We start from the raw sequence: 16,446 nt of genomic DNA on the forward strand, positions 1-16,446 counted from the left end.
GCAGCAAAAAACAAAAAACCAAAAAAAAAACTATATATATATATATATATATATATATATATATATATATATATATATATATATATATATTATATCATTTATTATTTAGTAGTTTTAATTTTAAATGTATGTATAGTTGTTATTCTTTTTATTTCAGTCTATGTTTTAGTTATTTTAGTACAAGCTGATCTAAATTAAATGAGAACTGTTGCCTTGCCAGCTAACTTAAGTTATATAATTTTAGTTTAGTTAACGTTTATTTTATTTCAAGTAATGAACTTTTTCTGTGTTTTTATTTTTTGTTAAGTATTATAACCATAGACTGTTGGTTAAACACTCATTGTTACAAATTTCAGCTAGACGAACTCCTACAACTAGGATTTGCCAGCGTTTTCAAGATTAGGAGAAAAGGTGAGAAAATAGAAAAAGAAATAACGCAAATATGACTCGAAACAAGTATAGATGGAACACAAAAGATGATTAAACATAAGTGTTTATCTGTATTAGTTTACAGTGTTTGTCTGTATTAGTCACTCTCACAGTTTTGGCAAATGTATCCTATTTTGTGGAATATTATCTAGTACTATATAATATTATAGATATATATGTTATATAGAGAGAGAACCTGCTAATTCACAATCTGTAATTTTGCATTATTATCAGCTTTTACAGTCGACCATGTTACACAGCAGGTGGCAGCAAAATCTCTGTAGTTACTTTGGGTCAAGCACAGTATATGAGAAACGGTTTACCTCCCAATAGTTCCACATGATTGTTTTTTTTTTTAATATTTTTATTAATGCCAAAGATAAAAGTACAGAGAATATCAACATTGCGTACAAAGAGGTGACATTACATGCAAAGCACCATTTATAGACGTATGTAACAATAAATAAAGAATACAAAACGAAAGCTTTAACAGTTCCACATGATTGCAAATGGAACGTTACGGGTACGATGACGTCACGTCACGGTCTGCATTCTACAGAACCGAATAAACAGTGTAATCGCTTTCTAGTGCTCACACCTCCTCTCGATATGTGTCTGATACACTTTGCGCAGCCTTTAAATTGCGAAGCTAGCAATGGATATCGTTGCAAGAATATTATTTCCGAGTCTTTGTGTTAAGACTTTAACCCGCTAACTGTTACCCGAAGTCTGTCGTCTCTTGGCACCATCTTGGCGACTGGGAAGGGCAGGATAGTGAGGAATGGGAGAGTGAAGGCAGCCTAAAGTGGCCTGATTTCTTAAACCGGGGACCTATTTCAGTGGTCAAAATATCATGGAACTATCTCGTATTATAATTATTTTAAATAAATAAGTGGTAAAATGCATTCATGCATGCTTTTATAAAATTTTCTATCTTATCAAATTTATTTTATGTTATTGTGCTTGTGGAAATGGATCTTAACTATCCCTAATTGCATTCACAAAGTATGTGCTTTTGGCAAATGTGATTGTTTTAAGCGTAAGTGGTATAGTTATGTGTGTTTGGGAATTACTGCATTGTGGCGGCTAACTTTCAGGAACATTTAAAACTGTGTTTGCAAAACAATCCCGCACCCTGTTCATGCACTGTTATCAAATACATAAATTAGTATTACTATAATTAAATATGTAGAGTTAGTATGTCACTACCTTGAATGAATCCGATAATGTCTCTCTTGATGATTCATGATAAGTGCTTTGCTCTCAAAAATCTCTACACAGTTCCTCCGGTAACCATGTTACTATGTTGGTCGGGCTTTTTGCAGTATATTTGAGGGCTGTTTTGAATGTGCTGTAAAACAGGGACATTTCCGGGACAGCTACAGTCTGAGACAGGACATCAAAAACCAGGACTGCTCTGAAAATGGGGACGCAAGCGACCACTCAGAAGTTCACATCTCACAAGAAAAATGCAACAGAAACATTCATTCACTCTTGTTGAATGCACCTCACTGCTTTATTTACAGCAGTTATTTCCATTGATATCAAGATTTGACATCTGAAGCTGAAGGCATCTAGAAACTCCTGTGCATCTTGGAGCTGCTGGCTGATCAGAGGTCCAGGATGATTAGTATGATTTTCAGATTAGAAAAAATAGATTTGAGACAAACATGTAAAAACATCTCTACAACCATCAATAACTCTCGAAAGACAACATATCAACTATGTACAAAAACATCAATAATATATTTATATATACTTTTATCATCATCTATACCCACTAAAATATATCAAAGCAGCAACTATTGGTCAATCTGAGGAACTCTTTTAGTCAAAAGTCCTGAAAACAGTTTAAATATCCTTCAGCTGTAAATGTGTGGGGAAAAAAGAAGAAAAAGAGCACAGGTAGGCAAATAAATAAAAAAATAGAGTCCAAAAATCTGTTCGTTCTCTGTGTAGTCTGGAATACTGAGTTGCAGGTAGAAAAGCAGTGTCTTGTACAGGCTTCCCCTGTAGCCAGTTTTTTTTGGAAGGATGCTAAACCTCATCCTACAGTTCCCAAGTTCAACAGGTTTGCCACCAAAGCAGATTCAGACACAACTCCATGTTGTCATTACATAGGCCACAAACAGAGTAAGGTCACTTTTTTCCTCTTAAGTTCTTCTGATTCTGTTTTTTTTTTTTTTTTTTTCCTGGAGAGAGTCTGGGAAAATCTGTTGGTGGATAAGGGGAGAGTCTGACGAGATGTAAGGTTAAAAGCAGCCTTATGGTTGTCTGAGGTTAATTTCACAGTTTGTTCCTGTTCCATTTGACCAGTCCTTGAAACTTGGCAAATATATATATATATATATATATATATATATATATATATATATATATATATATATATATATATATATATATAAAGACAGAAAAGAAGCAGTTGATGTGTATCTTCTTTAAATACAAGAAAAAAACCTGCATCCTGTATCATCATCATACTGAGGCAGTAAAGAAGAAAACAAATGTCCTGAGATTAATTTCTGATGAACTTCTGATAAAAAGCTTGATGAAAGTGAACCTATAAAATGATGAAAAACAATCTAACATAGCTTGATGGGGTTAATAATATTAAGAAGGGTTAGATCGGGGTATGGATAAGATGCGTCCATTTTTCTTTCTGCCATTCATATGTGTATATGGCACATGCTCCTCATAACTCCCCCGAAGGCCCACGGATGAGCCCTCGTCACCGTCTAGACAGCACTCCCTCTGAGAGTATGAGGAAGGGTCCAGTGGGATGCTCTCCATGTTCTCCAGGTCCATATCAAACTCCTCAGTCTCACGTGGCTTGTTCTCCTCACTGTAGAAGAAGGAGACCTCCTGAAACGAGGGATGCAGATCCTCCCGGAGCATCTCGATGATCTCCTGGAAGGTAGGCCTCATTTTGGGATTGTAATGCCAGCACATCTGCATCAGGTTATGCCTGGAAGATCAGGAAAAATAGATATGAGTTAAAGATTAATGCTGGGTTAAAGCCAGTGCTGGGAAGTAACTGATTATATGTAATCTGTGTTATGTAAACCAATTCCAAAAGTTATTACCTAAAATATTCAAAATCAGCCTACAGTTATTTTTTATTGATTATATGATTACTTAATATTGACAAAGCGGCATAATTAATTGATTCTCCATAATAATTATTATTATAATTTATTTTTCCTTTCTAAGAATGCATATATGTTCAGAAAGTATTACTGCTTTGTGGAACTGCACACACAGACCAACCACTAGTCAAATTTTTTTAACTAATTATTAGATTTCATAAATAAACCCCTGCACTTCTCAAACCCCAGTTCAGATGATAAATGCTCTTCATGCTGTTGATAAAGAATTTTGTTCCCTCTTTGTATTTTTATCAACATTTTTATATCAAAACAAGATTATCTTAATCAAATCAATGTGATAAATGAGTTAGGTCAAAAGTAATCTAAAAATAATCAACAAAGTTAAAAAAGGGTCAGATTATATGATCTAAAATGTGTGAAATAGCAGATAATGTTACTAACAACAGCTATATATAGCTATAATTATATATATATATATATATATATATATATATATATATATATATATATATACACACACACAGTATCTCACAAAAGTGCATACACCCCTCACATTTCAGCAACCATATTAGTATATCTTCTCAAGGGACAATACTAGAATTGAAACTGGGATATATTTTAGAGTAGTCAATGTGCTGCTTGTATAGCAGTATAAATTTACTATCCTCTGAAAATAACTTAACATACAGCCATTATTGTCAAAATAGCTGACAACAAAAGTGAGTACACCCTAAGTGACAACAAAGCCGCATGTCCTATTCATCATGTTCATGTTTTTTTCTGCTTGACAGAACCATACAAATTTGTGTATCTTGTATTAGAGCAGTTAAGATTTGGTGCTTTGAGTACAATTCTCTCATATGGACCACTGGATGCTCAACATGGCACCTCATGGCAAAGAACTCTGAGGATTTAAGAATTAGAATTGTTGCTCTCTACAAAGATGGCCTAGGCTATAAGAAGATCGGTAACACCCTGAAACTGAGTTACAATACGGTGGCCAGGGTCATACAGAGGTTTTCCAAGATGGGTTCCACTTGGAACAGACCTCGCAAGCGTCAATCAAAGAAGTTGAGTATCGTGCTGTGCATCTGGTGCAGAAGCTGGCTTTAAAAATCAGATGCATGAGTGCTGCCGGCATTGCTTTAGAGGTTGCAGAAGTTGCAGACCATAGGCCACACACTGCAACAAGTCAGTTTGCATGGCCGTTGTCCCAGAAGGGAGCCTCTTCTGAACCTGGCTCACAAAAAAGACAATCTGTCCAAGAGCAAGAATTACTGGAACCATGTCCTGTGGTCTGATGAGACTAAGATAAACTTGTTTGGCTCAGATGGTGTCCAGCATATGTGGCGACACCCTGGTGAGGAGTACCAAGACAATTGTGTCTTGCCTACAGTCAAACATGCATGAGTGCGGTTGGTGGTGGGGAGCTGCACTTCATTGAGGGAAACATGGATTCCAACATGTACTGTGACATTCTGAAGCAGAACATAATGCCCTCCCTTCAGAAACTGGGCAGAACGGAACTAAATTTAAGACTTTTTAAGGACCCATGGAAACCCTGAATATAGCTATTATTTTATACCTCTTTTTATAAAGAAAAAAAAAATTATAAAACAAAATCATAAAGAAATGTTCTCAAAAAATATAATTATAGCAAAAATAAAAATGTATTGCTAAAAATAAAAAAAAAGTTATCATTCTTCCATGTGCCAGTGATAATGTTGACAGGGCAAGTAGAAATTGTAACTACTGGTCTGACTGTCCAGCAGAAAAAACAAAAACAATCAAAGAAAATATGTCAGTAATATACTCACAGTCTGTCTGCGCAGTTGTCTGGTCTGTCCAGATATCCTCCCTCCATCACGAACTTCAGGACCTGTTCATTGGACAGCCCCTGGTATGGCTGCTCAGCCAGAGTACTGATCTCCCATAACACCACGCCAAACGACCTGGACAAGCACAGCATGAATCATGAGTGATTGAAACATACGCTAAACACTGTCCTACAACAATAACGCATGTCTTTTTATGGTTGTTTGTGTGCATGTGGTCAGCTCACCAGCAGTCTGAGTGAGCTGTGAAAACTCCATCCTTCAGCGACTCGGGGGCCATCCATCTTACAGGAAGCAGGCCCTTCCCACCCTTTCTGTAGTAATCCGTCTCATAAATGTCTCTCGTCATGCCAAAATCTGACAACAGAGAACACAGGACAAAATAACATCATTAGAAAGCTCTTACAATAACAGATGACACAATACAACATACAAGATATATTTAGCGCATCCTTTATCATTAAGATCTTGTATTCAGCAGCTCATTTTGAACTAGACCCAAGACTAGTTCCACCCAGACAGAGAATCGTTTATCATAAAAGGACTTAATTATACACTGTGTTTTTTCATTTCACACAAAACCGAAGCATTGGAAGCATCACATATCATGAAAATACACATTTTAACAAGGTATTTACACAGGAATCATAATCGTGGGACACAATGAATCAGTTCAGAGTGTCTGCATTGTGTTGATTGTTTATTTTTTATCATCTTTTAAGAGCTGTTTTACAGCAGAAATGAATTTTGTTTGCATCACTGAAACATTATTTTCTTGTTTAACACCGTAAAGCTGCTTTGACACAATCTGTATTGTATAAAGTGCTATATAGTATATAAGTATATATAAGTTATTAGTTGTGGTATTTAATGGTTTTTATTATAAATTATATATATATATATATATATATATATATATATATCTTCTCTCTCTCTCTCTCTCTATATATATATATATTTTTAAATATATATATATATATATATATGCAGTGATACATAATATCTTTAGTACATTTTTATTTCAGTATTAGTAATTTTGGTATTTCAACAAACCTATTTATTTCAGTTAGTTACCAAGGGAACATTTCTAATTATCTAATATTTTATATCTTGTGCTATAATATATCAATATATTTTTCTATTTAGCATTTATTGTCTGGTTTATTCCTCATACAATGTAATACCTACTACCATACTGATTTCCGAACCAGTTATGTTCGTACCTTGGATCGTTAAGAGCTTTGCACAGGGAATTTTGAGACTGGACCTCTTAAAACATACATACATTTACGCCTATGATTGGTTCTGTACCTCCAATTTTTACAGTCAGGTCTTCGGCCACCATGCAGTTCCTGGCAGCAAGATCTCGGTGCACAAACTTCTTGGCGTTAAGATAAGCCATGCCATCTGCTATCTCAGCAGCCATCTGAACCATCTCTTTCAGTGTTGGAGGAGGCCGACCTGGATTATTCTGTCAAACAGCACAGTAAACCAAAAATCCATTATTTGAACGGTACTTTTATTAATTTAAAAGTCTTGCTCCTTATAACTAATCTAAAAGCTGTAGCAGGTCTGATAGTGACTCCTCTGCTATGGTTTGTTACCTCTGAGTCAGGTCTGAGAGAACGCAGGTAACTCTTCAGATCTCCATGTGTCATTAGCTCCATCACCACCAGAGTTGGCTGGCCTTTAGACACCACTCCCAGCAGCCTCAGCTAACCCACAAAATCAGTTATCAGCGAAAAACATCTCAGTCCAACCAGTGTAAGTACAGCTAAAAACTAAACCTATTTTCAGTAATTAAAATAAAGCTGAAACTAGAAAATAAAATAACACAGAGTCTAACTACAAAACATGCAGGACAGGAAGGCTGACATGTAGAGGTGTTTCTTACCACATGGTGGCAGCTGAATGCCTTCATCACAGAAGCTTCGTTGAGGAACTCGATCCTCTCTCTGAGGCTGGCCGACTCGTTAACCGTCTTCACCGCGACATAGGTCTGCGGCTCACCTTTAACTATGTCCTTTCCGATGCCCTCATACACCATGCCGAAAGATCCCTGGCCTAACTCTCGCAACAGAGTAATTTTTTCACGAGGCACCTCCCACTCGTCTGGCTCATACACTGCACAAACACAACAGATGTGCATGACACACAGTGCCATATTTGAGATGGAGCAGATTTCAGACAGAAGAGAAAGTCATTTTAAATGTGATAATCGTCCTAAATCGATAACACTGTTAATGTGATCAACTCTGGTTCTATTTAAACAAAATTAAATGTGCACCGACCACAGCATTTTCTGTCAGAGGTCATTAAGCACATGAAAAGGTAAAGAAGAGTTGCTCACCCTCATCTGGGCTGAAATACTCTGGATTTGGAGAGGTATAAAGTCGCCCAGTCGGACCTTCTGTTTGCCTGGTCAGATGAACAAACAAAATTAAATCCATACAACTAATTAAGATCAATTTTCTGCATTGGTTTATTCACAAGAGAAACACTTACTTTTTCTTGAACATGAAAAAGCCCACACCTCCCATCAAGATGAGTAGAAAGACACAGATCACAGGAGCAATCACAATCTTCAGCATGTTGGATGGGTCCACACCTGTTCACATACACACAACAGAAAAAGTGTGCATATCCAAACCAAGTGTGGTACAGGTGCAGGACACAATGGAGCAAATATTAATAAACAAAAGTAAATAAAAATAGGAAGTATACATACACTGATAATAATTCACCAATATGTTATAGAAAGCCTTAAAATGCCAAGGAATTAAAAAACTAATATATAATAAATAAATTATTAAAACACAAATTACCAGTAAACAATAACACAACAAAACCAATTCATTAAAAGAATATAATCCATGGCATCTTAGGGCTTCCAAATTAAAATGCAACATTTTGACATTTTTTTTTCCCCTAATAAAAACCTAGAAGTAAAAACTAAAAACCATAAACTCATAAACATAATAAACAATTTAAAAACTAAAAATGTGATATTCTTAAACATTATAGACAAGCTGTGTGTGTGTGTGTGTAATAGTGCCTTACGTAGGTCTTTCACATAGAAGTGTGTTGGCTCTGTCCATGATCCATTGCCTGCCAGAGAGGTGGCTCTGATCCGCACTGTATAGTTCCCAGGATGCACCACTCTCAGCTTGCAGCCTCCGTCTGCAATATAATTCTTCCTGGATACGCAATGGTGCAGCTCCTAAGACATAAAAGCATGCAGTTAGACAACCCATACTGCTGAAGACGTCCATAAGCCAGTGGCAAAGTCTTGGCTTTTATCATGTTTTTAAAATCCACCTCACACTAACACATCCAAATATTACTCATCAGACTTTAATGAAACTGCCATAGGTCAGTGTAAACAGTTACAGCAGAGTGTTTCAAATCCATTAACGGAAACAGGTGCATATGCCATTAAGTGCAAAAACCATCATGTTTTGTTTCACTTACAACAATTATTATCCTTTATATAATCAACCCTTGTTTATCCAAAGCTTTTCAAAAACAACATTAGGAACATTTCCACCGTCTCCGGCTGGATTTCTCCATGGTTACAGAAATACACAGCTGATGCAATGATGTTAAAATAACTGGCTGATTTGGAGCTATCACATGTTGATTTCGACAGGATTCATAAAAATCAGATTAAAAGTGCAGCCAGCATTCATGGCAGCAGAGAGCCTGGAAAGAATACAGGCTTCGATCTCCGTCTCATGTAACATCTCACCTCTGTATCTCCCAGTCTCTTATAATGGACTTCATAGAGAATAATCATCCCGTTAGGGGCCTTAGGCTCCATCCACGTGATGTGTACAGAGTACTCAGACACCTCACAGGTTATCGGCCCCACAATGTCATCTGCTTTTTCTATAAGAAACAAGGTAAAGGTTACAAGGTAAAGTTATTAATAGTGGCTATACTATATAAAATAATAATGCATCATAAAAATAAGCATCCCATACCTTCAGGCATGGTGCGGGCGCTGACATAAGCCGGCATACTGCAGCGAGAGGGTTCAGTCTCATGGTTGCAGGCATGGATTTCTATCTGGTAGCTGGTGAAATGGCGCAGATTGGAGATGACCGTCGACTCCTTGGTCTGAACAATCAGGGAAATCTTATTCGCCTCTGCTTCCTCCTCTGGGCTGCGAGTGGCAGAGCCATTGGGCAGTGAAGAAGGTGTAGTGAAAAGACGAGAAGAGGTCCTGTTGGCAATACCCACCAGGGATCTGCGCTGTCGTGATGTCCTAGAGACACAGAAACACGCAAAGAGGCACTTAGTCTAGACTTAGGTTCCTTTACAGGTTGAATTTTAAGATGGTTTTTATCTTGCATTAGTACATATGAATGACTGGAGTGCTTTATGTTGTGGATGTTGAAAAAGTGTGCATACGGTATGTTGTGATACCAGCTGATGAGAGTCATGCAATAATGCATGTAAATTATGCAGCCTCACTCAAAAATCAAACAATCTGATTGACTACGGCAAAGCAAACATTTAAATTGCAGTTCTATACGTTACAGCACTTATTTAGTCCATTAATCAAATGCACTAAACAGATGTTCATGTCACAAGCTTCACCTCTTCAAAGCAACATGGGAAAAATCAAAAGGGATATGACATATGCCTCATGAAGCAGAGTCTGTTCTTTCTTTGGCTCTGTGACTAATGTAGCTTCACTCCAGCTCAGAAGGAAAGGACTTCCATTATCACTTCATTGTTGAATACAGACTACAAATTACTTTATAATTACATAAAAGCATTGAAAATTATGGTTAAGGAAATATATGGAGACTTAAAGTCACTATTCACTCAACACCTTCGAACAAATTCAAACATTAGCAACTTCGCTAGAGTGCAGTTTTCCTTCTTGACATTTCCTGTTTAAGCAGGTACTTTGTGAAAACATTCACATTCTAAAGGGAATTCGACTGGACTTTTTTTATTTATTTATTATACTTAAATTCAGACAAAGTAAATGGTCAAAATGACAGCTAAAACATTTATAATGTTATAAAAGTATTCTATTTCCAATAAATGCTATTATTATGAATTATACATTTCTCAACGAGTCCAAAAAATGTAAGAAGCACTAAGAACTATTTTCAACATTGTCAATAATAAGAAATGTTTTTGAGCACCAAATCAGTACAGTAGAATGATTCTGAAGGAAAATTTAACTGGAATTGAAAATTCAGCTTTTTAAATTGTCATACTTTTTCACAGTATTACTTTTTGATCAAAATTTAATGTAGCCTTGGTGAGCAAAATAGACTTCTTTCAAAAACACTACAAAATATTACTGACCCCAGACTACTGAACGTTGATGTATTTGACCCATTATACCAGAAGACAAAGTCTAAATGTGTATATTTGCTAAAGGTTATTTTAGTCGTCTTTTAAGGAGTACAACACTTCCATACATGAATTACAAGCCACAAAATTTCAGTTCATTGTGTTCATTACTCACATCACCACTAGAGGGAGCAGAGGAGCATTTCATGTGGTTGGTTTTAACTATTCCAATGGTAAACCACTACCAGAGCACCACCGCCTTCAGTTATTTCCTCAAATATAAGGAAAGGAGGATTCAGTGCTTTTGGTGTGCTCTAAAAACCAAAGCATTTCCGAGGATAAAATAATTTTTAAGTAAAACCATATATTAACATCTAAATTAAATGAACTGAATACTTTTTTATAGTCCGTAAAATCACTGTGAATAAAATGTGCAGACCAGATGCTAGACAACCATAATATTTAGGGTCTGTCTAGGAGCCTGCACTTCCTCTGAATGCGTCGTGATAGTCGTTGTCAACATAGTCTATCACTACCACAAAAATCTTCCCACCCAAAAAAATAAAAAGATTTTATTAAACCAAAACCTGTACAAGGTATGAGAGAAAGTTTGTGTGTACGCAGTAGCATGCATGTGTGTGTAGGAGTTGAACGGGATCTTTAAAGCCAGCTGTGAGATTCTGAAGGCCAAAGACACACAAAGACAGTGGAAATGAACAAAAACACAAACTCGAGGTCTTGGTGGAGTCAAAAACAACCCAGCCTGAACACTACCAAGACATTCAACCCTGAGCTTAGAACTCTGAAGAAAATAAATGAACACCATGAACCACTTGAGAATCTCCACTTAGACGTCTATATAATGTATGATATATATTTCCTTTAAATGAAAAAGTGTATGTTATGTATGCTATAAATTGTCTACATGTGAAACATGTTTATATAATATACTGTATAGATGAATGAGTCTACAGAATATATCTGCACTATATATTGCCCTTAAAATAAAGTTTCTATTATGCATGCCATATATTGCCTATATAAAATGTCTATGTAATATATGAAAAATATTGTCTATATGTGACCCTGGACCACAAAACCTTTGTAGCAACAGCCAAAAATACATTGTATGGGTCAAAATTATTGATTTTTCTTTAATGTCAAAAATCAGTAGGATTTTAAGTAAAGATCATGTTCCATGAAGATATTTTGTAAATTTCCTACTGTAAATATATTGAAACTTAATTTTTGATTAGTAATATGCATTGCTAAGAACTTTATTTGGACAATTTTAAAGGCGATTTTCTCAATATTTTGATTTTTTTGCACCCTCAGATTCACCATGCATCAATGGAAAGCTTATTTATTCAGCTTTCAGATGATGTACAGTGCCTTGCAAAAGTATTCATACCCCTTAATTTTTTCCACATTTTGTTATGAAGCAGCCTTATGTTACACTGCTTTAAATTACGTTTTTTCCACATCAATCTACACTCCATTCACCATAATGACAAAACAAAAACAGAACTGTCACAACTTCATTAATTTCTTAAAAATTAAAAACTGAAATAAGTACATTGCATTAGTATCCATACATATAACTAAATATTTAGCTGAAGAACCTTAACAGCCTCAATTCTTTTTGGGTATGATGTGACAAGCTTTGCACATCTGCATTTGGCAATTATCTGCCATCCTTCTCCTCATTTCTTCATCTCTCAAGCTCTGTCAAGTTGGATGGGGGCAGATGGATATTTTCAGGTTTCTCCAGAAATATTTGACTGGGTTCAATCCCAGGCTCTGGCTGGGCCACTTATGGACATACACAGAGTTGTCTATAAGAGTTGTCTGAGTGACTATCAGGTTCTTGGTCACCAAACCAACCAAAGCCCTTCTCCATCAGTTGCTCAGTTTGGCCAGAAGGCCAGCTCTAGGAAGAGTCCTGGTTGTTTCAAACTTCTTCCATTAAGAGTAACAGAAACTACATGCTTCTGTGACCCTTTACTGAAGCAGAATTTTTTCCAGAACTCTTCTCCAGACTTGTGGCTTGACACAAAACTGTTTCTGAGCTGTACAGGCAGTTCTTTGACCTCAGTGCTCGATTTTGGCTCTGATATGCATTATCAGCTGTTAGACATTTTATTAAGGCATGTGTGCCTTTCCAAATCATGTCCATTCAATTGAATTTGCCACAGGTTAACTTCACTTGAAATGTAGTAACATCAATAAGCAATATGAATGCTCCTTAGCTAAATTTCAACTGTCCCAGATAAGGGTATGAATACTTATGCAATGGAATCATTTTATTTTTTTATTTGTAATAAATTTGCAAACATGATATGAAAAAGTCCCTATAATATATACTATATTTTGAGTGCAAAAATAGTAAAATGTATTTTTTTTCATAGAAAACCATTTTTTACTACTCAGTGGTGTCACTGATGGGGGTTCTAATTGATAATTTGCAATTATTTTCATTAATGATTACATTGATTCATTTTTGAAGTTCTAATCTACACTAGTTAAACAAGGGAGCAGAAAGTTTACCTGAGCTCAAAGACTTCATTATGGAGGTAGTTCTCGAAGGTTTTGCGGTACTCTGTCTCCTCTGCCTCTTTCTTCAGCTGTTTCTCTGTTTTGGGGCAAGCACAGCAGCGGCTATCTTGGCCATGCTCTTCGGTTTGGTTCCACTTCTGCTCCTCTTCACTGTCCACTTGTGTGGGGGCTCTGGTGGGCAGCTTCATACCTGGACAACAGAAACACAAGGCACAGACTTTGTTCTGGCATAATTACAGATAACAGTCTGAGTCTTACCAGCCCTAAACTTTTGAACGCTAATGTGTTTGCTCTACATTATATTCTTGTATGTTTTCTAACCTTTCTGACAGTAATCAAACTTATAGAGCTCGCTGGCCTCTGGTTGCTGCTGGCAGAAGACCAGGTAGTGTGTGATGTTTCCATTTGGATCGTTAGGGGGCTTCCACTTCAGAATGATCTGAGATGAGGAGTTCGACGATGATATGGGGTCCAGGGGCACAGAGGGTTCTAAAAAACAAAAAGCACACATAGGTATATTGAAAAACCATGAATGATTTTAAATAAAAACAAAGCCAAAAAAGTAGACTAGTAGAACAGTAGATTAAACTCAATTCTGGGTAGACCACATTGTCATACTGGGTCACCAATGAGACAAGAAGAATAACGACAATTTCCAGCTAAAAAGGAAGAATGGAGGGGGCACCATCGATATCACAGCATGCCAACCCAACCATTTACCAAACCAGAAAAAGAAAAGGAAAAAAAAAGAGAGAGAGATAACCCCTGAAGCACTACTTTTAGCCCTTGCCAACCATCTGCTAAAACAATGTTCTCAGCTTAGTGAAGGGTTATGTGGTTTATCAGGAAGGAAAGACAAAACAAGCTCAAAAGGAAGCCAGACAGACACCTGGCAGCATTGAAATCAAACCACATTTATTTTTTCTCCTAAATCACGGCCTGTCATGCTGCACACACTGCTGAGTGATTTCACACTGCTGGAAGTCATCAGCGACCTATTTTACCAGCGTTTGACCTCTTTTATTGCTCTCTCATGCCAAGCCTACACGATAAATGCTGCAACTGGAATCAGAAAACAACTTCAGAAATGAGTAAATTCAGTTTTTTAGCATGTTTGGCGAAGAGATCACGCATACAAATTCAGAATTCAAATTCAAAGCTCTAAGAGAGTAAATGGTTGTTTTGAGCAAGGGCATACAAAAAACTGACCATCCCAACTTTCTAAATTTCTAGGTTTGTCCTCCCCACTTTTGGAAAGCTAATCATATTTTCAAAGTTTCATTTTTCTTGACAGTATAAAGAGTCGCAAATAAACTTCCTAATCTTCCTACGACACTGCTTATGAAGCTCTTACTGGTAGCATTGGTGCGGACATAGATGATTTCGCTCTTTGCTCCGTGGACTTGGTGTTCATCAGAAGCGGAGAGCTGGGTTTTGACCATGATGGCGTACTGTGTCCACGGCTTCAGAGGGAGGATGAGGTACCAGGGCTCCTGCTGATCCTTTCCATCTGTGGCACGAGGCGGAGGGTCTACATCTGCTATGACCCAGCTATTAGAGCCACATGCGTCCTGACCATCAAACTCAGTCACGTTCTTATATGGCCTAGAGAAGCAGAGAGAAATGTCAACAAATCATCACTTTATTGCAATGTACTCAAACTACAAACTAAGAACAGCAATAAAGAGTCAGGGTAGATGACACTTTGAATATGGTGAAAATGAAAACGAAGTTTAAGTACAGTATGTTTAACTTAGTATGGACCATTAAGTTGGCAAAAAACAAAATGTAGGCTTCACTTAAAAGTTTCCAGTGGGCGAAATGCTCTGGATTTTGGACAGTACTTCTATCCCTCACAGCCTCATTCAAGACACAGTAAATAAACTGTCTAGACAGATTAAGGTATAAAAAGTCAAGTCACTTACGCCTCTTTGTACAAAACCATGAATCCCAGGAGGTCTCGAAAATCTGGTGGCCAGAAAGGTTCCCATTTAATTATGATCTTGTCAGAAAGCGTGCGAATCTGTGTGAACTTCAAAACCTGGCTCTCACCTAATGAAACAGCAAAAAAATGCATTCAGATTTATTCAGAAAGAGCATATGAGCATAAATGAAATGTGATGCTATGTCCTCCTCACATGAAGCCTGATCTCCATTGGTCTTTGAGACAATGTCATTCTTTGCTTGCCGGTTCTTAGTGCCCGTCAGCTCCTCCATCTTCCGGATCTCTGTCATGCAGAGTTTTGAATTATGATGGAAAAACATGCGACCCTGCTTGATGGTCAGGTTGTGTTTGGTCCAGTCCCACAGCTGACGCAGGTTCTGGTTATCGAGGGCGTAGAAGGAATAATTCCTGATGGGAAAGAATACAGCACATGAGTGACCACAAGGGAAGAGGAGGGAATATATAGATCAAATGGGATTATTAGGTTTGACAAATCTTATGACAAGACTCATACCCGACTTCCTGTGTCTCTCCATGGATGATTCGGAGCTTGCGAAGGAAAGACAGAGAGACCAGGGCATATGAGTGTCTTACTGTCAGGTAGCCCGTGATCTCCTCCAGCTGTCCCAAGTTAGCTTCTAGCTCTGCGGCTATGTTATCTAAAAGGGAGAGATGGAAAGGAGAGCAAGTTTAAAATCAAAATTTTTGAAAACCTACACTCTGTTGAATGTACAGACGATTGTATGTGTTTCTGTGATTATTTACATAAGGAATAACAAATGGCGATCCAATGAATTATTGGAAGTGAATGCACACCCAAGGTGGCAATGCAGCCATAGTGCAAAACAGAGAAATGTTTGATAGAATTAATTATTATATTAATTATTTGTAAATATTATTATACACCTGAATGACTTACAAATTAATAATTATAAAATTGTAATGGATTATTATTATTATTGTTTGTGTATCTATATATCATTCTCTACAATAATTGACAGATTAATAATTAAATATCAATGAAAACTGAACATTTTGTGTGTGTGCATGAGAGGCAGAGAGAGAGAGAGTGTGTCTGTGTGTATGTATATATATATATATATATATATATATATATATATATATAATTAACCATAATGCATGCACAGAATATATATATATTAGGGCTTGCATAGACTAGTCGAGTAGTCAGTGATCGACTGCTTCAACCACTAGTCGGCGCTGTCAGAAACAATCAACTACTCGTGCATGCATTAAC

General features: G+C 36.8%; 1 protein-coding gene across 1 annotated transcript in view; it reads right to left on the reverse strand.

Moving 5' to 3' along the window:
• Nucleotides 1-1,916: 1,916 nt before the first annotated feature.
• Nucleotides 1,917-16,446, reverse strand: part of LOC109101073 (insulin receptor) — a 58,131-nt gene continuing 43,601 nt past the window's right edge. Inside the window, exons 5-21 of the mRNA XM_042776936.1 lie at nucleotides 15,703-15,847; nucleotides 15,382-15,596; nucleotides 15,169-15,295; nucleotides 14,598-14,848; nucleotides 13,565-13,732; nucleotides 13,235-13,433; nucleotides 9,355-9,638; nucleotides 9,120-9,259; nucleotides 8,432-8,591; nucleotides 7,877-7,979; nucleotides 7,722-7,789; nucleotides 7,266-7,495; nucleotides 6,976-7,086; nucleotides 6,683-6,842; nucleotides 5,599-5,728; nucleotides 5,354-5,488; nucleotides 1,917-3,394 (exon numbers count right to left, since the gene is read on the reverse strand). Coding sequence (XP_042632870.1) covers nucleotides 3,040-3,394; nucleotides 5,354-5,488; nucleotides 5,599-5,728; nucleotides 6,683-6,842; nucleotides 6,976-7,086; nucleotides 7,266-7,495; nucleotides 7,722-7,789; nucleotides 7,877-7,979; nucleotides 8,432-8,591; nucleotides 9,120-9,259; nucleotides 9,355-9,638; nucleotides 13,235-13,433; nucleotides 13,565-13,732; nucleotides 14,598-14,848; nucleotides 15,169-15,295; nucleotides 15,382-15,596; nucleotides 15,703-15,847 — 2,981 coding nt within the window. The 3' untranslated portion in view covers nucleotides 1,917-3,039. The remainder of the gene's footprint in view (nucleotides 3,395-5,353; nucleotides 5,489-5,598; nucleotides 5,729-6,682; nucleotides 6,843-6,975; nucleotides 7,087-7,265; nucleotides 7,496-7,721; nucleotides 7,790-7,876; nucleotides 7,980-8,431; nucleotides 8,592-9,119; nucleotides 9,260-9,354; nucleotides 9,639-13,234; nucleotides 13,434-13,564; nucleotides 13,733-14,597; nucleotides 14,849-15,168; nucleotides 15,296-15,381; nucleotides 15,597-15,702; nucleotides 15,848-16,446) is intronic.

The sequence above is a fragment of the Cyprinus carpio genome, chromosome A2 (assembly GCF_018340385.1).
Source record: "Cyprinus carpio isolate SPL01 chromosome A2, ASM1834038v1, whole genome shotgun sequence".
NCBI lineage: Eukaryota > Metazoa > Chordata > Actinopteri > Cypriniformes > Cyprinidae > Cyprinus > Cyprinus carpio.